Below are 23716 nucleotides of genomic sequence, written 5' to 3'. Positions count from 1 at the left end.
CGCTCACGTTCACTCGCGCGTGTTTAGCGCACACACGGTGTTTAGAAAGTCCGAGCAACGAGAACACCACCATCGACGGTGCGGAGGGTACGCCTTGGTACCAGAAGGTAACGTTTGCCGAAGGTAGTGCACGTCGGCTTAAGTGGGGGCATCTCTAAGCTAGCGGTGCCGGCGCTTCCTCGACGCTCACTGCTCGTCGACCAGTCGAGCCATCGAGACCGGGTGGTACCGGAACGAGAAGGAGAGAGGAAGAGAGAGAGAGAGAGTTTTTAAATCCGTCGGTCGACTTAGGAAGAGGAAGAGACTGACGTTCCGGGTCGTTTGACCGTGTATTTTGTGCTACGCGGATTAAGCCGGATCGGGAGGATGGAGAAAGATCAGCCGGACTCTCTGGCAACTGTCGCCGTCGTCTCAGAGAAGATGCCGCAGACCCACAGCCACTATGCACCAAGTGAGGTCTACTCCACCACCGAGCCACCACCGGTAAGCTTCAACATATGGATTAGAAACGGTCCAAAGACGTTTCAGACCTAGCGGATCATCTACCGTCATCCATTCTCATCTATTCGTTCTTCGACCAAATTGGAACCAACTTTTTCTCAGCAGAAGGAACTGGGAAGATCATCATTTGTTGCAAAAACTTCCAATTTTCAACGTCAATATCTCTACAATTTTCGAATTGCACATCTGTTAAAGTAAAATTCATCTGAATAATTTAAGTAAGAACAATAAGATCTTTGTCATCTATTTGCATATTTGAAGCTGCCGAGAAGTTTTTGTTCCAATTATCTATGATTCAAATATTGTATTTATTCAATATTTTCTTTATTAAAAAATTTGATAATAAAAGTTGAGAAAGAATCGGTGATCCGCTAAGGTCCAGAACACATTTCATTAATATTGCACGTAAAAGCGATTTCTACATTTGCTTGCACTGCAAATTAACACGCATCATTGCACGTTAAAGAGTATCGTAAAAATTTGCTAGCGTGTATAATTGTACAAAAAAAAAGAGATTTGATCATGTCTAGCACAAGTTCTGTCGAACAATATGGTAATCTTACATTAGTTAGTTTTGCCAAATTTCTTATGTATAACCGTGCATATTTCTTTCCTTTAAATTAAAATGCACAATTAGTTCTTAAGCAAAGCTTGAAATTAATTTATTTGAAAAAAATGCTTTAAAAAAATCCATATCTTATGTATTGTTCTAACAATTTATAAAAATCGCAAAACCGAAAACCGTATATGTCGTGAGAGATGATAATTATTGCACTTTTATTGTAGTGTAAATTTTACTGCTGTCATGAAATATTATTATCGTAGAAACAAAACAAATATAAAAAAGAAACATTTTTAAAGTCGTTTCTATCGTTTCGCTCACAGAAGCATTCTTTTAAAAAAAATCTTCAATTTTAGAAAATTTTTTTAAATATAACTAAAAGCTATAACTTTTTAGCTTATTTGAATATAATTACAATATACGAAACTTTTATCTCTTTTGCTTCCTTCAACTAAATAATTTTTACCTGCAATTTGATAATATAATTTTCAATTACAAAAAATAATTTCATTACGTGTAAAAAAATGCTAAAAATAAATCACGATGCTCTATCTGACTTCATGTGAAGTCATTCATCAAGCAATTACAATGATTAGAATGGCGGATAATTTCGTACACGTGCGATTGTGTTCTTGAATAGAGAAATAACAGATAATAGCGGGTAGAGTGTAGAAGTAATCGCAGTTCGAAAAATGGCATTCTATCGTAATTGAGCATCAACCATAATGAGAAAGTTACAACAAAGAAATTGCTCGTAGATTTCTCATACTATCCTTTGTTTGTCGGATGATCCACACAATTTTACTTTGTATTTGCATAATTACATCCCTATCATCGTTATCGATGGTAATGACAATCATTCGGTTTCATTCCCGCGAATATAATTAATATTTCAATATACAAAACGGTTTTAATAAAATTTTGGATGAAGAGCTGGAAAAATTGAGCGAAAACAATAGGTTGTCAGATAAAAACTTCTTCTTGGAAGTTCATATATATATATATTTCTCGCTGTAGACATTCTTATGCAAATTGACCATATTTTCAGAGCCATAAGCATGCTAGAACATTATGCTCCAGAATATCGGTATAGAATACTATGGTAGAATATTTGCTATTATCGCGATTATTGTTTTTCTAGAAGTGAATAGACACGTGAATAGACGATATCCAGCGCCGTGAACGAAATAATGCTATGAAATAGTATTACGTAACACGCACAATTCGGCTGCTATATATTTCACGAATCGATGAATTGAATACAAGCAATTAGAATGACAATATCGCATTTTGCTGACTGATATTGTTGGCGTTGCGTAATACACACGCGAAAGCCTTTCGAGACGCAGAGCGCTTCGAATCGAATAAAATTTGATTGTTTGCAAATAGGGTCAGTGTCAGAAAATTGTCATCGTAGAAATGCATGTAGGCTTAGTTGTCCGATGTGTAAAGATAACTGCAAAGTTTAATCGTTCGGCAATATCGCAAAAAGATGTACGGAAAGATTTTTGAAGGACAGAAGTCGGAATAAAAAAGAAAAATAGGGTAAATAAGACGATTTTCCTAGAAAATGTGCTAATGACTCATGATCTCGGAATAAAAGAAGCAGTTTAATGCAGCGTAAAACACAACAAATGGCTTGTAACCTTATTATTATTATTATTATTATTATCATAGAGAACACATTGTTGATAGATATTACTTTTCTTATAATGTTATACCTATGTATTTTTTTAAATCTGTGTTGATTATTTTTGAAAAAATAGATTAAGAATAATTAATAAAAAAAAATTAAGAGAATCAGTTTAAAATATTGAATATGTTCTATTATATTAGCATTTTTTTAAATAAACGTACATTTAAGACAAATATTTTTTATTTATTATTCAGTGATACAAAAAAGAATTTTATATATTGCATATTTTCTATTATTTTCTATCTCTGTGAAATGTATATGGTTACGTGTACACTTGCTCATTTATCAAGAAATTTATTCTTCGAGAGTATTTAATGATAGCACTATACCGTACAGCAATTTAATACACGAAATTTGCGGCACGTTCGTTAAACAAGGAAAATAGCAAGGATTTAATTACATCAGTAATTACAACGAGCAAAAGTGTGTGACTCTTAATACATATTTACGGCGAAAAGTATCTCCTCCGAGACGCGTGCACTTCCGCCGTGGAAATCGCGATCGTGTCATCATTAAAGATGGACGCTTAATTGACTAACGAGAGAGTTTGAGAAAAAGCGTCGTCTAGAAGAAAATTATAAATGCACCACGCATCTTTTCTGAGAATATTTAACTTCCTGTCTGTCATAACAAATATGCATATCTGATAAAAATTGTGGAGAATATATATGAAAAAATACTTTTATATGAGATATTCGATTACGCGCAGTACAAATGATTCTTTATTACAGCAAAAGTTCTCTATTATAAAACTTATTTGTTTATAAATTTATTTGTTTATACTTAACTTGTTTATAAATAATAAATTTTATATATACTTACTTTAATAGTAAGCTATTATTATAAAATTTCTATTTAAAAAGAATTGAAAGATGAAAAAATTATGAAAGATTAAACGATATACAATACGAAGAAATCAAGAATATTTGTTTTTTATCACTGTTTAATTGAACAGAGAGGAGCTCCGTCCAAAAGAGCCATGCTGAAGCAAAAACCGATCGTTATTGCGTAAAATACCGTTTGAATATAAAGTAGAATGATTAAACCTTGCAAAAAAATCAAGAAGCGAAATGAAGTTTTCGAAACTCGTCGATGACACGCATCCTCTTCGTGCCACGGTTATGAACTCGCGAGAGCCTTGAATGCCGAATTTAGCAACGCCAGTTGACCATTCTTTTGTACGTATGTACATACATACATATATACACACAGCATAAACGCAGCATACAGATATACAATTCGTCACATGAGTGAAATTAGAGAACGTACGCATACAAAAATTGTCGAACAAAAATCGCCTAAAAAGCGAGGATGTTTTTTAAATCTTGGAAAACGATTTAATAATGATACTGTATATATATATATATATATATATATATATATATATATATCATGTGCAATTCTTATTAAAAAACCACCCGATTTAAATGAATATGATATAAGATCGTAATAAATGAATATATTTGTGTATAAGAAAGGAATTAACTTCTTATAACGTTTTGTTATAAATAAATATCTTTTTAAATAAGTACTTTTTGTGGCTATTTCGACGTAGCAAAGATCCTTTAAAACATGATGCTTAAAATGTCTCACGTTTCATGTTGCTATTGAGCAATCAACCAATTCGTGAGACTTGCAGACTTGTACGTTATACGCGTCGAGCTTTCCAGAGATTTCAACGCGCGCATTGGGCGTGGAATATCAATGCCAGCATAACTATATCGGTGTAGTTACATATGTAATGTCAACTGATATAATATGCAGCAATATGCAATACAAGGAAATTGTATTACCTTACTTTTTATGGGTATAAGCCTCTCCTTCATAAAACAGAAGGCCATTTCCGCCTATGTCGTCAGCAACAATGATTGCTCCATCGCGCGTATCGCCGGCATGTGACAGTAAAGAGAAAGATTACATTTTTTTTCCATTAAACAATATTGCGTATTGAGAGACATTAATCACATAAAGTTCGGTTTTTTGATCACATATTTAAAATTTATGTTTAAAAATTGTAAATATTATTTTATATAAACGACATAATGTATAATATATAGTTTATCTTGTATACATTATGTAAAATTATAATGTAATGTAATAATTATATCAGATTTTACAATGTAATTTTGTACATTTTCCAATCTAATGTGTAAATCAAATATTTCGGATGAGGCAATATGTTCGTACCTGAACATCTTCGCGTTTTTACTTTTCTTGCACGTCATTGGCATTTATTTTTTCGCACGTGTATACGTAATGAACAAACACAATCCGCAGTTACGTAAAACAAAACAAATTTTGACGCTTGTTGAAATACGAAATTCGAACCGAATATTTTTACGTAACCTTCAGTTATTTCTTTCAATGAGTTTATCGACTTTTGTTTATTTATTGATAACGCGTACAAAATTTTTTGATTAAAAATGAGATATGTAAATAAAAATTTCTCGTTAATTTACAAAATTGTAAAATTATAAAATGTTTTCTTTAAAGAACAATAAATCTAACATTTTTCTTTAACAGATTAATGCACATATATTACAAATAAATAGAACATATTTAAAAAAAGAAAAATATTTTGCAGAGAAAAAAGTTGAAAATTAAAATATGTAATATTTAAATACTGCATGATGCTGGAAATATTTAGATAACAAAGTAGTAAAGTATAAAATAAAATTTTCTTGTTTTTTTGTGTTACATATCTATCACGTTCATCGAATGTGAAACAAAAGAAACGAGCGTTCAACAATTTAAAGAGGTTAATAATGGTTGACTGAAACGTTGCTTTCATTCGTTAATTCCAAGCGTGCAACGTCCATCCTGCACTAGTATGTATATTAGAGAGAAAGTGCAAAGCGCGTTATCGATGTCTCAAATCATATGTCGTGGGAATTATGGTTTGGAAATAACTGTCACCTTCAAACATATTTCACGAGTTTCCAGAGCATCGTGACTACTTTTCTTTATTTTCTCTTTTTCATTATTAAATAAATATAAAATGTATATAGTTGTGCATCGTGTCATATAACGCTGTAAATTCAATTAATATAAAATATTGTCCAGATTAAACTTCACTAATAATTCATGTCTAGATTGCTTCACTTACAATTAGTAATTCTTAAACCAGTTCGCGACGATCAATCAACGTTCCGGAACGTTCTCCACGGATCGGATAGATGTCAATGACTCGCGCAAGTAATGAACAGACCAAGAAATTTGTCTTAAAGTACAAATAATAATTTTTTTCGTCTCGAGCGCCTGGCAACAGTACCTGTTTACTTTTGTCAGGAGGATAGCACGGCATAAAGCCAGCCTCGGATGGCCTACTATCTCTTGGAAGCCTCTCACCCGAGTCGTCCATCCACATCGAGGTCATTACGAATTGTATGTACAAGTACAGTCCGTGATGCAAGTCTCATCTCCTGTGTAGAGAAATTAAAGCTTACGTTCCGAAACTCAAAGCCCAATATCTCACGAAAATTTCATCTCAACGTGAGAATATTTAACGTAGGATAATCTCGAATAAAAACAAAATAGGTATATAGCTGAAAAATCTTTTATCTTGAGAAATAAACGTGTAGCGCAATATCCATTTCCCAGATGTAAGTTCCGAATGTAACATAATTGCATAACATGTCAAACGTGATCTATGAGTACGTGTAAAATAGCGGCGAGTATCTATGATCTACAAAAGCGTCGGGCGTCGAAACGGGTCCGAGCCGCACTATAATAATGTCAAGGTACAGTTAGCACGCGTCAGATGTATTTTATCGCGCTTATTCCCGGGGCTCTTGAGTTAAATAACGAGGCGGTAGTTTATTTTCAGCTGTCGTTAATTTGCTTGACTGCGATACACGGATGCATTCGATGGCTGAATATACATACACGCGCGCGTCCGCACGCGCACATTACGCACGTAGGCTTAAACATATACATATAATTATTTATTATAAAATATTTAATCTCTTTTCACATATGCTTTTTTTTTACTGTAAGGACTGATAAAGATAAATTGATAGAACTGAAGATTATATATGATATCGACTGATATATTCTCAATGAAAAATATGTAAGCCAAGGAGAATGAATATGTGGCTGATATAATGACGGAGACACTTAAAGAACTCATTCACTCGCCAAGGAAAACCACCGCTTTGCGTTTCCACGATATTCAACAAAAGTTCCGGTGAATCAACAAGGTGCATTAACATACATACGAGACTTTACATAATCACCTTTCCCCCTCTTATCGGTGTAACTGGCGCGGGAATCCGCGGTAAAGCACAATTTGCTCGTGTTCACGTTCATACGACGTACATAAATGTGCACATGCATGCCTATGTATGTTTGTATGTGCGTATCTGTATCACACCTGTCACAGAGGTGCTGGTACTACTCTTCTCAACACACACACACACATACACACACACACACACACACACACACACACACACACACACACACAACACAAAGCACGCGGGACTTCACGCTGGTTAACCAACCGAGTCGAGGCCTTTTGTCGTTTCACGCTCTCCTTTGACGTTCTCCTCGCCATTGTCATTTTTAAAAAACTGTTTAATATTAAAAGCGAGAAGCCTCCTGTGCGAAATCCGATTCATTTGTCGCTGTTGATGCTCTAACGATAAGAAAAAGAAAAAGAGAGATCTCCAACCCTTTTCCCCGTTCTCCGTCCACAAATATTATGACAAGTGAAATCTTCTCTGCAGGCATACATGAGACCGCCGACGAAAAGCACGGCTGTGCAGATCGCTAGGATCGCTGCTATTACCCTGATCACGATGTCCGTCGTGCTTGGTAGCTTTATCCTCGCGGCGTCCTGGGTCCAGGCTAGAGCTTCCTGCACGCCGGAATCAATCGCGACAATGCAGGCTGAATTGAAACGTCAACAGCAACAAACCTACGGATCGTATCAGCCGCAAGGTGAATTCCTCAAGCATTTGCAGCCAGAAGCTCTGGTACAGGTAAGACTATAAAAAAAAATATGGTAGAATAAAATGTGAAAACATGTTCTATCTTAAAATACATCTACATCATCCGTAAAAAGAAACAGGACGAGTAATAAATGCCGGAGTATACGCTCATATTTAATTCGTATCTTGCAGTAAAATTATATACTATGTTATATCGAACGTTTATTTTTTTCCGGGATTCGATTCTCACGAGCTAATAGTGATTAGTACATATCTCGTTATCATTGGATCGTCAATCTAATTGACAATCTGCAGCGTTGCGATTGCGAGGCGCTCAAGGTAAGTCCACGGAATAAGTAGTATAATGATGAAAAAGAAAGAGTAATAGTAATAATAAAACAAGACTCGCCGTAACGTTTTCAGTGCCGTTATCCGCGCGGCCTTTGAAAAACGCAGCCGCATAAACGCACGATTATTGGGATAACGACCGTCCTTATTGTAGTCGTTATGGAGAAATCGCGTTGACGGTCCTGCTAATTTTTCGTAGCAGGGAAAGTGACCGTGCCTGTATCGACCACGTTAGATTTCTCGTTTAATTGTTAAGTGAATTAAATTCCATCGTTCGCGGCGTAAAAAAAAAACAGCGGAGCCGACGCCGCAGCTTTCAGCTTGTTATGTTCACGGTGGTGGTTTCCACGGAGATTTCTAAATTTTCACGTCGCGGTGGCGTTCGACGAATCGTAAAAGGAATCGATCGAACGAAGGTGTGCAGATCGACAAGTCTTCTCCGACAGACCGACAATTTAGCTCTTTATCGAAAGTGAAAAAGGGAGACGTGGATGGAAAGGGAGGGAAACGTTAGTAGGATGTCGCTAATATAATTAACATTCGTTTTCGCGCTCTGTATAAAAACGTAAATTTGCTTTGACAAGCGGCTTATGACGTGAACAAATAAATCACGATATTTACGGAAATCTGTGTTTTGAATTTCTTTTTTTTTTTTTTAGTCATAGAATCTATCTCTCATTTCCAAAACTATTAGAAAGTAAACAGGGTTTTTAAAAGCAACAAATTGTAATTTAGGTTTAATCTTTTCTTAAAATTTTATAAAAAGTACTTATCTCTCGTAGAAAAATGTATTTTAAAATTGTCGGATTGTCCTGACAATTAAGATCAAGTTTATTGCTCAGTTACATATCCGAAATAATTATATTGATTGTGAAATTTTAAAAATTAATTACTATTATAAATCAACCTAGAAGACACAAGCAAGTGGAATTGCTTTTTCGGCGCTCGAAGAGAAAGAATCCTGTCTGATTTATCGTAATGGCGTTTATCTTCATGATACTTGACTTAATGTTGCCATCACAATAATTTGTCATTGGTTCTTTTAAACGCTCTATAAAATACAATTTACAGCTTTGTATATATAATCGGAACTTGTATCAGTCGATTAGAGTCCGTCCGGAAATTCTACCTGTTAACGAGAAAATAATGCCTGTCTCCGAGAAAACAACATCTTAATCCAGAAATTAGTTTGCATCATAATAAAAAAATACGTGCAGTGAATATGATCACAATGTAAAATTTCCAGGAAGTAATTATAAAAATATTGCACGCGTGACTTGTGAATAAAAATTACATAAAGTAAGTTAGTTAGTTGCACAATTTTTTATCAATACCACGCTCATTTCACATTTATTTTAATTTCACTGTCAATATATCAACAAACAGTTCTTGTAGAAGAACTGTCGCGACGTATTTACTAGCGAAATCTCTGGGTACGGTGTAATTGAACATAGGAAGCTAATTTCCTAGCAAAACATTGAATTTTCCTGTTTCTTTTAGCTGTTCGCATGAAATATAATTTCTTGGAAAATTACCAAGCAATTACTCTTCTTGTCGATAATATTATGTTTTCTCTGATTGTTTTTCTGATTGGTTTCTTTATATATCTGAATTTGTGCAGCAGTAGGAAATAAATAATTGTAAAATTTCATACGTTTTATCAATTGCGTCTAACAAAGAAAACTACGTGTCTTATCGACCCTTATACACCCAGTGAAAATCACGAATCCTCGGATGCTAATGAATGAACTGGCATAAAATATCACAAATTTAGAAAGCGTAGAGTTATTTACAACCGTGTTCTTCGTCAAGAAAGACGGAGAGATAGAGAGAGAGAGAGAGAGAGAGAGGGGGGGGAGGGGGGTGCGCAAGCGTCTTACAAGCGCGCGCTTATTGACACGCGAATTACAATTGTCGGTAAATTGCTAGACATAATAAAAATACTCCTATAATCGCGCGCGATTTTTCTGAGAAAGTATCACGCCGCGAAATACTTCTTGATTGTGCGGGCAACGTTATGCACAGTCGGGCGTTCATTATGACCGAAATGGCGAGGTTTCGATGGGAAACGCCAACCGTCCGTTGCATTATTATTGTCTGACTTTAGTATATTGCACGCGACGATACCACGTTGGTTCGCTTGTCTCGGAGAAATTGGGAACGAGCGCCTTACGTAAAGCGAATATAATAGCTTGAGCACTTAGACCAGGAAATCGGAGACATTTTTTTTTTCTTTTGATTAAGAGTCTAAAGTTTTACAAGAGGTTGACTTGTCTACTTTTTTAACATTCAAATACTTTATTTATTCATATTTTATAATTAAAGCAGGGATGAATGGCGCGACGTTATCGTAAGATATTGGCGGAATATTCGGAGATTTCAATGCCACAGCCGCGCAAAGATCTATGCTCAATTCTGTATTACGACAACGATATTGCAAGAACATAAAATATATTTCTTATATGTACAAAGTGAATTTTTCGAGATCGAACCCAAACATCTGCGACTAAAAATGACGCAAATACTTTATTATAATATATTAGCATGAGAGAGAAAAGTGAAATCTCTAGTAAGACTCATCTATAATCTACGTTTCATCTTATCCGCTTCTGCTTGAGCCGAGCTCCAAGGTTTAATTCAAGGCCATATTCAGACAAAGCGATTGTTACAATCGTACGTGACAGTAACAGTATCGATGAATTGTTCGGATACAAACAACAGATACTAAAGTAACGATGTGAAAATACATTTAATAGCTACTTCTGTTTTATAATCATTTATACGCACAATTCATTAGCTCAAAGACTATTAAAAAAAAGTAATATTAAAAAAAATTTTATAGCGTGTTTCGTTAGATTTCTATAGATATTAACAAATAAATGATGAAAGTTTAAACATCTCAGATACATGAGTCTATACTCTTGCTTCGAATCTCTCGATTTTATCTCGATGTATATACGGCTACATTTTCTCCCTAAATCATGACCATGTATCGGAGTACACTTTCGCTGACGAGCACGTACAATCAGCCTATAAATCCTAGTGAGATTATCTTTCCCTATAGCATTCGGCTGACTGACGGCTGACAAGAAACGCGTGACGCGCGTAAAAAGCGCGATTTTTTTCCACGCATCATAAATCCCCCGCGCCATTCGATGCGATCGTTCGCCGCGAGCGGAAAGAAGCGACGGGGAACGTGCCGGTACGTAGACAACGGCGATTAATTCCGGCGTTAAAACGAGCCCGCTGTAAAGAAGGAACTTTCGAAGAGGCACGCTCCGGTCGTCCGAGTATTGGACGCAGAAAACGAAACGCAAAGAAACGCTCGGCGCGAAGCGGTACCAGGAGCCGCGCGTTCAAGGAGAACCGCAAACGGGGGAATTACGTAATTCAAGTTGCGTTCCTTGTATGTGATTGCGGTTGTGCACGCGGATCGACGAGCGAGCCAATGTTATGTTTGCAAATTTATAACGATCACCGGCAACCAAATCGCACTTGCAATCTTGATTGATCGGATATGATAATAATACGCGTAGGTTAATACCCTCGAAAAAATTTTTTCTCGGCGAGAATATGATAATTGATAAATGAATAATCCCAGTTTTATTTATACAGATCAGGTCTATAAATGTTACTACGAATAGTTAATCGAGATTTAGTTTCCTCATTAAAATATTTTCTAACTTATTTCTTTTGTTATATTACATCTTTTACTTTATGACTATTCCGTTAATTTGTCTTATTTGTAGAATGTCTGATTACACGCTATGCTGTTACGTAATACAACTTTTTTCATTTCTTGAACGCAAAAATTATACTTATTTACTTGCGTCCATTTTATTCGCACTTCTCGTAGATGGCACCCATCGTGCACACTCCGTCGCCCATCATTTGATTTCCGTTAGACGAGGCCTCGAGTACTCATCAAACAATCGCGTAGCATCGCGGAAGCGACGCGCTCAATCGCGCAACGAGTTTTCTCTTCTCTCGGTAATCAATTTCCCTCATGAGAGAGACTAGCTCTCTCAAATTGGATTGTTTTCGCGAGCCTTGCGGTGTTTCTACTAATTAATCCAATATTTTCGTGATAATGCCATCCCGGTACATCTATGTGAAATCGTAATTTTCGTTAATAGAGAGATCCTTGTTATAATGAATTAAACCAGCACATTTCGAAAGATAATTTTATATTATATTAATCACCGCATTATATATTATATAGCGATGGCAAGAGATGTATATGTCTAGTTATATCATATTAATTATTATTATATCAATTATAATCTCGCGCGTTATGTTATATAAGTATTATTTTTGCAATTTCGTACGTTGGACAGTTTTGACACTTTTGTTGCCAATAACACGATTATGAAATCATTCTCGACAGGTAATTGCCTGGAACAAAAAATAGAATACACTTTTTCCCCCGACCAGTGAAATCCCGTAGATCGATTATTCTTCGTAGCGAACGCGAGTCGATGAACGTCGTCAAGTTTGATCGCGCGCGAATGTAGCAGCCGTTTCCGGTCCGCTTATGGCGACCGATAGAAAGTAAGATCGGTATAGTTACACGCTACGAGAATGTAAAGCTAAACTAAAAGCGCCCAGTTCGTATAACGGACGTCGCAAAGGTGAAAATCGGTCATCTTGAGGTCAATGAAATCCGGCGAAATCAGCGATAAAAGCATGATGGCTTACATCAACAGATTTTGCCTAAAGAATCATGGAATCATTTGGCGTAAAGACAAAATTAATTCTTATAAGATTAAGTGAAATACAAATACAACTGCAAAATTATTAACAATTAAACTATTCTAAATATTAAATTAGTTATAAACTATTAAAATAATAAATACTAAATATTAAATTAATAGCTCAGAATCGGTTATTATACTTGTATAAAAAATTTCGATTCTAAGAAAACTGTTTGTTACCAAGTGTAATTACCCATTAGAAGCTGCAGATGTAAAGAATCGTTCTGCTTGCCAGTGTCAATCGTCTTAGCTACACCGGTAATTTTACAATGACAACAGAAAAGCTTCCCCGACGCTTCATTATTTAAATGGCTAGTCCGCTTCGATATTTTAGAATATGAGTTGTTTCAAGGATCATGTTTGCTCACAATACCCCTAATTTGCAGTGAGTTGCACGTCGAAATTAACACTCGCATATACTTCCTTGCAAATTATGGCTTGATTTCGTAAGCGCGTCTTCTTCGTCAATTTACGACGAACGGAAATCGTTTGATAAATTATGTTGGATTGTTTATTTCCTTGTAACACGAAATATCAAACATATTTTGTTTAAAATGCATGTATTTTACATTGCATGTCTCTTGCTCATCTAGATGATAATACTACAATTTTTTTAAATTTAATTTCTAAAGAGAAATTTGTTTTATTTAAATTTTTAAATAATCCTTTGTTAAATGGAAATAATGTCTATTGCATACGTATGCTTTAATAAAGCTTAATTGAAATTAAACATTAAATATTCCAATTCCGTTAATTAAAATAAAAATGTAGGAGTCAAATTTAAATATAAAAATTACACAATTCGAATCAGTAACTTTCCTAATAATTACTTGGAGACGACAATAGGAGCTACTCCTTCAGACTGCTGCAGTTTTTTTCATCACACTTTTGAAGCAACCATCAGATAGTTGGAAAATGTACCACGACGAAAGTGGGTTGCCGGTCGCCCGCTAACCGCGAGAGGTGAACGTTCTCTTTAAAAAGATTTTCTCTCGGCAACTGTATTGTATATTATACTCTTTCGTTTGACAGTTTCAAGTCGACTTAAGGTACCACGATCGCACGTATTATCAACGTCATCGGTAGAAAATAGAATTCTGACTCATACGTCTATACGTAACGCTCTGCCGTGGCCGATTCTTCCTTTTTTATACGTGAGAACGATCGATCAGTGATGTTAATGAATGTATCCAGACGAGAATCTTTTCTGTCGATTGAATCTCAATTCTGCATTAGATGGAATGATACATATGATTACTGACTCGCGAAGAAAAATAGCACGGGATTGAATATATTTAGCTCGCACGCAACACAACTGTATAATATTGTGTTTTATGTGCGAGCTGAGAATGTTTTCAAATGATTATGCTTTTCTCCGTAAGATACAATATCACATTACATATTTTTTAACACATAATTATATATTTGATAAATATATATAATACATAATGAATACATATGTAATTATTACATAATTGTACATATATAGTATATAATCTTTTTATTCATAACGATGGACGAATTAAGAAAAACTGATAATTTTATTTTTTTTATTATAAAAATTCATGCATTTTGATTATAGAGAATTCCACGACAAGAGAAAGATAATTTTTCAATTAATTTTAACTGAGCTTTATTTTGTAAATAATACATACAAAATTTAATAAATATAATAAAATTAATTGCTCGATTTTATAGCTGAAAAGATTGTCTTATATCTCTGCTTTCTTTTTTATATCATCGATCGATTATAATTTATAGTTTAACTTATATATACCCTTCGTACTGTTGCGATCGAAAGGAATTGAAATTGCGACAAATCGCATTGCATCGTCCAGCAACCATATCACTATCGTGTCCAGCACCGTGTACATGTCTCAAAAACGACAGGTAGCCATAATTGATCGTAATGCCCCACTAATTGATAGGTTGAAGAGGTTTACTGCGTTTTCTAAAGAAAGCCATTCGGCGTACGGCGCGGGCGAAGTCATTACTGCGGCAAATTGCAATGACGATTTCTTCCATGACGATGTCGTACGCTTCGTGAATCTCGAGTAGGTGGAAACATAACTCTCGTTTCCCTTTTTTCTGCAGGAATTTCGTGTCGCGATAGTTGCACATCGGGAATTTCGCGGCGTATGCAGAATAATTGCCTTACAAATATAGTAAGACAGCGACAAGTGACATGTATAATCGCGCAACATACTGCTTACTATGTTACGTGTCTTGTGTATATATAAGGAATTTATAAAAATTCACGCACATATCAATTGATAGATACACGTAATTGTGATTTAATTGACCATCCAATTATTATTGTAAATATTCGCTTAATGAGAAACGCAACGGACAATGAAGATACGTATCGTATTCATTTTTATGTGAAATTTTATGCGTTTTGAGTAGCTGTCTAGACAGCGATGCAAATCTCAGCTTTTCCTTTCTGAAACTTATTGAATTTAGTTACTGAAATGGAAAGCTATTATGTTAAACAGAAAGTAAATTAATGAGTAACAATGAATAATTTATTTTATCTTTAAAAAATTAATTAATTTTTCTTCATTTTATTTCCTATATAGATATTTTTTAAACGTTCCTGAGACACTTATATACAAAAATGTTTGTCTTGTATCTTGCCTGAAGTTGTTGCGCATTGAAAGATATCTTATTTGATTCAAGAAATTTTACGAACGACGATACATTTTTTAATAAAACCATGATGAGCAGTGTGCTCTACCACGCTTCCTTGTACTTCCCATAATTATACACGAACGCTATTTATTTCGCAGAATGTGCATATAAGACACTATCTCCGCCTACGCAAGCTATATGCGTTCCCGTAGCTTAACGAGTTTCATCTCGGCTCGTCCCGTTTTAGTTTAACGATCATGCAGGTTGCCTGTCGCTCGTCCGGACTATCGCAAAATCCTTTCTACATCCTGAGCAATTTCCCCAAGTGGAAAGTGCTTAGCCATGTTCGCGTTTCTTCGCGCGATCCACGAGTGCGCGATCCTCGGGCTTATCCGAATTGTAAGTTTAAAACACGGTACTTTCACAGTGCCGATATTGATGCAAAATATATATATTTCAGAACTTTAATTATTTTATATCAATATACACACATATATATGTATATATATATATATATATATATATATATATATATATATGTATATATTTGATGTATGTCATAACAAGCTCTAAAGCAATTCTTGCTTTTTCTAAATAAGATATCATAGTAAAAAGGTTGTTGGAAAATCAAACTGTCATTCACGACAATGCTATTCATTGCGTTAGTAGCCATCCTAGAAGTCAATAGCCGTCACTGCTCATGCAATACTGTGAACTTACCATTATGATCCACAATTGTGCAGCAGTTGTTGCAACGTACGTTTCTTGCACAAAATTGTAATTATCCATTGCCAATCGGCTTACACGTTAAGAAGCCGCAGGAAAGACATTTAACCGCGTCGATATTCGTCGGGGGGTGGGGAGGAAGATTTCAACACGTTTACGCCGCGTTTGCGGTAATCCATAATTTAATGCTTGTAAAGACTTACCGGATACAGCGAACAGGACGAATCGGCAAGTCTCTTGCACAAAAGTCGCAATTGCGTGAAACACGATCGACGAGAAGAACGCATACTTACGAAGTTAAAGTTTTCTTTCGCTTTCTATGGTTATTAAGCTGCGGTAAAATAAACGTTACAAAAAAAACATCTTAATTATCATACGGTATTAACTTATGATTGCTTGAAATTTAATTTATGCCTATGTTAAGATGTTTAATCTTAAGAATTGAAAAGTTGTGAGATTAAAAATAACTTCTATTAAATTTTTGCCAGGAGAAAGTTCACTTTAACTGCAGCAGCTCTGAAAAAAGCAGAATATGTTTTCTCATTCGTATTATTTAACATTCAGAGTTTGATTTTAAAAATATTTTAAAAATATAATGCTAAATTATCCAAATAAGAAGTATCGTAAGAACATATGGAACGAAGCTAATCTTGTTATTTCTTCAGACATTTTCCCATTCGCATATGATTTCCATCGTTGGCGAGGTTACAGTGCGATAATATAAATGCGAGTTCACTTTCACTAGTGACCCACGATGTCGCGAGCAGGAAGACAAGTTGCATCAACGAATGATGATTGCCGCGGCGGTATTTGTCCAGCTTTCGAAGCCTCGAGAAATACTCGTTTCTTTTTTCGCCGGAATATTTCAAGTCTTTCTCATAGTTTAAAAAAACAGAAGCTTCAAATATGATCAATTTGTATAAAATCAATGATTGTTCAATTTTTAACATATGTATAGAATATAATTGCTGATATTAAAATTGTGAAAATAAATGATCGATGTAGCTACAAATTTTCCACGATATCCGCGAGTTGTACAAATATGTACATAACACATTTACCATAAATTTTTTCGTATTTTCTAGTCAGATTTAATTATTGACATTATACGTGCTATGAATATATAGATATATAATTCAATCTAGATGCACAAGTGTCTAATAAATTTTTTAAATTTAAATTATAAACGTAATTTAATTAAATGTAATTTATTTACATATTCTTTAAGTTAACGTTTTTAATAATGCACGGAGGTGTGCAGTAATAGCATTAAAATGTACAAAAAAAATATTTCTTCTTGTACTTCCTCTCAAAAATATTATATTTATGCAAGCTTAAGATAAAAAAAATTATTTTATTTCCAGGAACCTGTTGAATCGAAAGATTCTTTGCAAAGTCTCGCTGCGCCAACGAAGAAGGAAGTCGATCCGGATACTAAGGACATGAAAGCTCAAGGAGAAGGAGAGAACTCGAAATCTGACAACGAGAATGGCGATCGCGACGATGATGATGATGATTACGATGACGATGAATTCCCTCCTGTGCACATCAAGCTTCCTCTTCAATTGGATCTTGATGACATTGCAGGCGTAAGTACTTATATCATTTTACATACAACTCCACAAATAATCTTATTTTCTTTTGTAAATATTTTAATGATAATTGTCTTAAATCAAGCCTTTTAATGCTTTTTAATTTTACAAAAATATTGTTCTGTGAATCATATAAACTTTAATTTTATTTTCCAGACGTTAATTCAACAAGCTCGTAGCAGAGTTTCCTGCGTGGTTGAAAGACGACGAGCCGACGAGGTGATGGACGGAACCGGCGACAACGGTTTAGATAACAGTACCGATCCGCAGCGTTTCCAGAGACTGAGTGGCGAGCGAGTTGCCATTCTTTGCGAATCAGGCGGCCCAAACCAAGAGTGAGTATTAGTAAAAGAGAAATGTATAAGTCAATACATGAAAGAGCGCGCGGCGCGATCGGACGGGATAAATTATTAGCAACACAATCGGAAATTGTTATATTAAAACATTTAAATAGCAAATAAGCAGGAAGTAATTTATTTACGCAAATCCCATTCGATTGTGCTAAAGTGGCTGCGAGAACTTTAATCTCAAAGCTATAGAGCACAAGAGGAATCCTCTGAAATTAAGAGGAAAATATTCTATGCACAATATTCTAACAGAATAATTTCATCTTGCATTTGCAATACAAGTTTTGCTGTTTTTTATATGAATTTCCTCTTGCACATATAAAAACGCGCGCTTCATGCGCGCTATTTAATATTTTTACAAGGCCGAAATTTTTTAATCAATTTTTAATTAGCGCTTTGATACATGTATGCATCCTGTCGGGTGATAAGATGATGGATGCGTTGTCGCATTAGTTGTATGCAAATTCTGTGCATAGTGGCATATATTGTAGATATAAGTATGAACAGGTAGAGTGAAAGGGGGATGGCGGCTGGGTGAAAAAGAAAAGGGCATTGTACGTATATGAGAATAGCTGTCATTGCATATTTTGACAGTTATACAGAGATTGATGGTGTAACAGTAAAGCAAATAGTAAAAAGTAAAAAATATAAAATAGCGAAGCGCGCGCCTGTAATGCTAGTATAAAAAAATGAATAAACAATGATAACTCCATGGATGTAAAATTAAATATTCTGAACTTGTACATTATCGTGAATAAAATAATAGAACATAGCAGTAACAATTTCATGTTTTTTCTGTTCGTAGGCAACAGGAGCAAGAGATGCTTACCCCGATCATCGTGCCTCTAGGCACTGTGCAAATTCCCCTTCAGTCCCAGGAACCTAATCCGGGCTATCATCAATACCAAATACACACCCAGTATCAAGTTCCCGACATGCAGCAATTGCCACTTAGCGACCCACGAGGATTGAATCACATCCCGCCGGGTGTACTTCCTCCTGAGCTTCGTAACCTTCCTCAGTTGACTATGGAAATGAGACCACCTCGAATGGGCCCGCAGACACCTATGATGGGACCTCAGAGCAATCCGATGGGACCACAAGTGAGTCTTAGTTTCTATCACGCAAACGTAAACGGACGGTATATATATATATGGTACCATGGTGAACAGAATTTATTTATTAATAATTTATTCAGCACAGCAGTATCAGTTATTCAATATTTATGTCTAGATCGAAATGCGTCAGATCCCTATCGAACTGCGTCACTTCCCGATGGATCCGATGAGAGGAATGCGACCGATGCCTCAGGATCCTCGTCAGGAACCGCAACAGGTTTCGATGGTGTATCAGCAGCAGGCCGAACAAATTCCCAATAGTTACAACCAGGAGCAAGGACCAGCTATGATGCCACCACCTCCTCCACAACCCGAGGCGCAGGAGCAAGACCCGAGAATACAGCAGATACCACCTATGATGATCCCGCAGACCGAACAGAGACCACCTGCCCCACCTCAGGTTACGCCTGAAAAGCCACGCTCACCTTTCCAGGGTATTCCCATTGAAATCAGGAGAATAATTCAGCAAGTGCCGTTAGAAATTAAAAACATCATCCAGCACATTACTGGCGAAGCCAGGGCGATCCCGGTTCAAGTACCAGAGGGAGCACGTCGTGAGGTAACTTATTTTTTTGTCTTACATTAAATGATTAAATTGTAAAGTATATTTAGGAAAAAATCCGGAGAAATTATATTTTCACAAACAGATGCATTATATAATATATTTTTTTATTTAAATTATACATTAATTTTAATACAAAAATAGTGCTAAGAGTTTTATTCGAAAAACTGTATAACGTATAATTATTTAAATGATACGTCACGTTTGTAAATGTGTGTTGTAACACAAACAGGAACTCAAATCGTTCCCGGAAGGCGCACGACCAATACCATTAGGACCATTCCCACTTCCGGTGGAAGTGAGAAATTTGATTGAGCATGGAAACATCGAAGGCCGTCAACGCCCGGATAATGGTGAAGAGCAACAAGAAGCAAAAGCTTTCTCAAGTCCGGAGGATGACAGCGATGAAGAAAGAAACTTCCCTATTCCTATGGAAATCCGTAACATAATTCATCAGGTAAAATGATAAAAAGAAGTATATAAGTTAACAAAAAATTTTAATAATAAACATAGATAATAATGATTTTATTACATATTTTTAATGAATTAAAGTTCATTATGTTCAGGATTTAAAATAAATTATATTATTTATTTATACAGCATGTGTGAATGTCCAAAAAATCATAAAAGACACTTATATGTCTAGAAATATTTTTATAAAGCAGATTAATAAATAATATTCACGTAAGATTAAATTATTATTATAAATTCGATATTTATAAATAAAAATTAGAATTTCCTGGCTGATATGTTTTCGAGAAAGATAGCAAGCGGTAGCGTGGCCGAGCGGTCTAAGGCGCTGGTTTAAGGCACCAGTCTCTTCGGAGGCGTGGGTTCGAATCCCACCGCTGCCAATCTTTTGTCCAGAGATCCACTTTTTGAAGATAACGTTATAGAAAAATATTACATAACAAAATGAATTATCGAATTGCGTACAATCGTGCATATGTGTATACAGGATAGCGTAGTCGAACGATTTTAAACTGGATTAATTTAATTTTTCTTGGCGCATTAGATAAACTTTATGTAATCGTTTTTAATGAAATAACTAATTAATTAATGAATTTATGAAATTTTAGGTTGTAGAGGGTCGTGCTTTCCAAGTTCCGAGATTTGCATTGAGACCGGTCAAGTCTATGGAAGTACCAGTAGAAGCGCATGCTGAAGTGACCGATGGCCAGTCCACTGAGCAACAGCAGCCCGAACATCGGGAACAAGAGCAACATCAGGCATCACACATGATGAGCATTCAGCACCAACAAGAGCAGCAACAGCAACAGCAACAGCAGCAGCAACCCATGCAAGAAGAAGAGTCTCGTCCGCATTGTAAGTAAAAGTTTATTGTTTTGCTCTAAATTCAGGTTTCTACATTTATAGAATTACATTTCTTTATTAAATTATATTTTTATCCTTAATTTACTTTAGATATTAAAATATAGTTTATTAAAAACAAAATATATTTATATTTCGCTCGGGGTTAATGAACGAAGGACGGAACGACTAATAATTCGAGCAAATAAGGGTGTTAAAAATTGATAATTTATTAGATATAGTAAGTGCGACGGATCGTTGCGCTTACTATATGTAATAAATTATCAATTTTTAACACCCTCATTTGCTCGAATTATTAGCCGTTCCTTCCGTCCTTCGTATAAACAAAATAATTAAAAATATATATTTATGTTGAGAAAAGATTAAATTTAAATATACAAATAGTTCAATATTAGTGAATTCAAGTATTATTATTAATATTCATTCGTCTATTTATAGACGTGCAACCACGTTCCGTGCGCTCCGTACCAGATGAAGTCTTCCTGCATCGTCGTGAAAAGCGCGTGCGTCGTTGCGCCTGTGATTGCGCATGCTAAGAGATGTAGTTGATGCATACTCCGGACGCGGACGGAACGAATTTACAAAAGAGTCTGTCCGAAATAAAATTTAATATTCTAAAAGAGCGCGCCATCCACGCACACTTTGATCAGATATGTTCGCTGCGATCTCGGCGAATAGAGCAAAACGTGAGAGAAATTAACAGTCAAAGTATACCTTTATCAGTGTTGCAATCATTGCAAATGCATCGAATTGTTGATCGCATTAAATTTTCCCAATCCCAAAGTATTTTTACTATTATATTGTTATAACAGAGCCTGATATCCGAATAACTTTTCTTCCGATTGCCCAGGATTCCGCTTGGGAGAAGCGCTTGATAAAAAACGAAGAGTTATAATTCGAATTATATTAACAAACTACATTTATACATACAATAAAGTATTGTACGAAGTTGATAGTATTTTTATCTTGCGCGGGGTAGATAAGTATTAATCAAAGCATACACAGTTGATGAGAGATTAAAAATAAGTGTGCTTATTGAGGAATATCCTAATTTAACGACACCGTAACTGAATTTCAGAATATTTTCCCTTTTCTATCAGCCAACAGTACGAGACTAAGACCGTTTATAAACGTAACATTTATATATATATTGAAATATATTTTACCAACAATTTGCGAATTGTTGATAGGAGTGATATTTTCCAAATCAATTTATTAATTGATTATATTGTTATTTCATAGAGAGAAATAATGTGAAGATAGTTTAGAAATCTGTGATTCTTCTATATAAATCCCTGTGAAAATATGTTTCTGACAATGCTGCACACGCATAGTCAATATAATTACTAATTAAAATCTTTATATAATAATCGTCTCTTTTACATTCCGTTATTAACTTTATATTTTTGTTTATTTCCCTATTATACCCCCGCCTCGCTCGTAATTAAAGTGATAGAGAAAAATAAAAATAGATTTCTCTCTTTTTTATTAAAACGTAAAAGATAATTCAATCTTCTCAAGAATATTCTTTGGAACAACACTCTAGTTTTACTGATTATTTGCAAATATATTTCTGTACATTGTTTACGCATATCGGAAATTAATTTAAGTTTTATGTGTTTTATTGATTTATATTCTCTATGTATTACATGTTTTTTTTTCTTTCTCATGACAAATAATAAAGTGATATGATTGATTAGACTTGAATTGACATCTTGCAATAAATCTGAATGCACGTGATAATATATATAATAAATGAATAAACACACACACACATATATATAAAAATATAAGAAAAAAGAAAAATGAATTTTATCCTCTATCTATATCAAATAAATTAGAAATTAATTTCTACTAGATTTCTTGTTTTTTTTTTGTTTAATCTCTGTCATTGCTTATATTAATTAAATTAAAAATATACATATAATACAAGAGATAGCAAATAACAGAATAGTTTCTGCTTTTATATATAAAATAACAAACATGCATAGGACAGAAACCTAACTACAGAAAAAAATTTATTACGTTTAATTGTATTACGAGTATATGTCGCTTAATAAGATTTAAGAAATAATAAATAAAAATAAATTGTTATAAAAAAGAAAAAAACTTGGAAAAACTTTGCATAACATTCTCAAATTATTACCCTTTCTTTTTTCTACTCTTACATTTTTTGGATGTTTCTTCACCTATGCGGTCGCAATTTATTTCAACTTTTGCTGATGTAGCGTAACCGGTAACATAAACATAAAGTCCTAACTATCAATATCAAAGAAGCACGTTTGCAACATTCTCGAGTTTTTTTTTTGCATTAATAAAATGATCCATGAAACCTTGTGTTTTGCGAGCATTTACTCAGAATGCGGAAATTGTGATATTTCTTATCCTTAATTCGAGAACGCAAATGTGCATGTACACGTGCAATTTAATATAATGGTACATATTATCATTACTCTTTTTCTACACAATTATGCAGGTCAATGTTGAATGTCGAATAAAAATTCGCAAATCGCTCAAGTTATTGCTAGTCAGTCGTTACTTATAGAAAGTGTGTCATTTATTTTTTATTTTTATATTAAATTTATTAATTCCTTGGTTTATTTGATTACTTTTAAT

At 34.7% G+C, this 23716-nt stretch overlaps 1 protein-coding gene and 1 non-coding gene across 2 annotated transcripts; both read left to right on the top strand.

Annotated features, from left to right (window-relative positions):
- The first annotated feature begins 184 nt into the window (after nucleotides 1–184).
- Nucleotides 185–22807, top strand: LOC105454722 (putative mediator of RNA polymerase II transcription subunit 26). Its single transcript, XM_011697556.1, has 9 exons — nucleotides 185–483; nucleotides 7487–7741; nucleotides 17514–17738; nucleotides 17898–18076; nucleotides 18894–19191; nucleotides 19322–19765; nucleotides 20001–20225; nucleotides 20848–21094; nucleotides 21539–22807. The coding sequence occupies exons 1-9, from the start codon at nucleotides 367–369 to the stop codon at nucleotides 21634–21636; spliced, it is 2088 nt and encodes a 695-aa protein (XP_011695858.1). The 5' UTR covers nucleotides 185–366; the 3' UTR covers nucleotides 21637–22807.
- Nucleotides 20541–20622, top strand: Trnal-aag. Its single transcript has one exon. It is a non-coding gene; the product is annotated as a tRNA-Leu (tRNA).
- Nucleotides 22808–23716: the final 909 nt, after the last annotated feature.

The sequence above is a fragment of the Wasmannia auropunctata genome, unplaced genomic scaffold (genome assembly GCF_000956235.1).
Source record: "Wasmannia auropunctata unplaced genomic scaffold, wasmannia.A_1.0 LD335976.1, whole genome shotgun sequence".
NCBI lineage: Eukaryota > Metazoa > Arthropoda > Insecta > Hymenoptera > Formicidae > Wasmannia > Wasmannia auropunctata.
The sequence above is the reverse complement of the archived record's forward strand: the minus strand, read 5'-3'. Positions and strand labels throughout refer to the sequence as shown.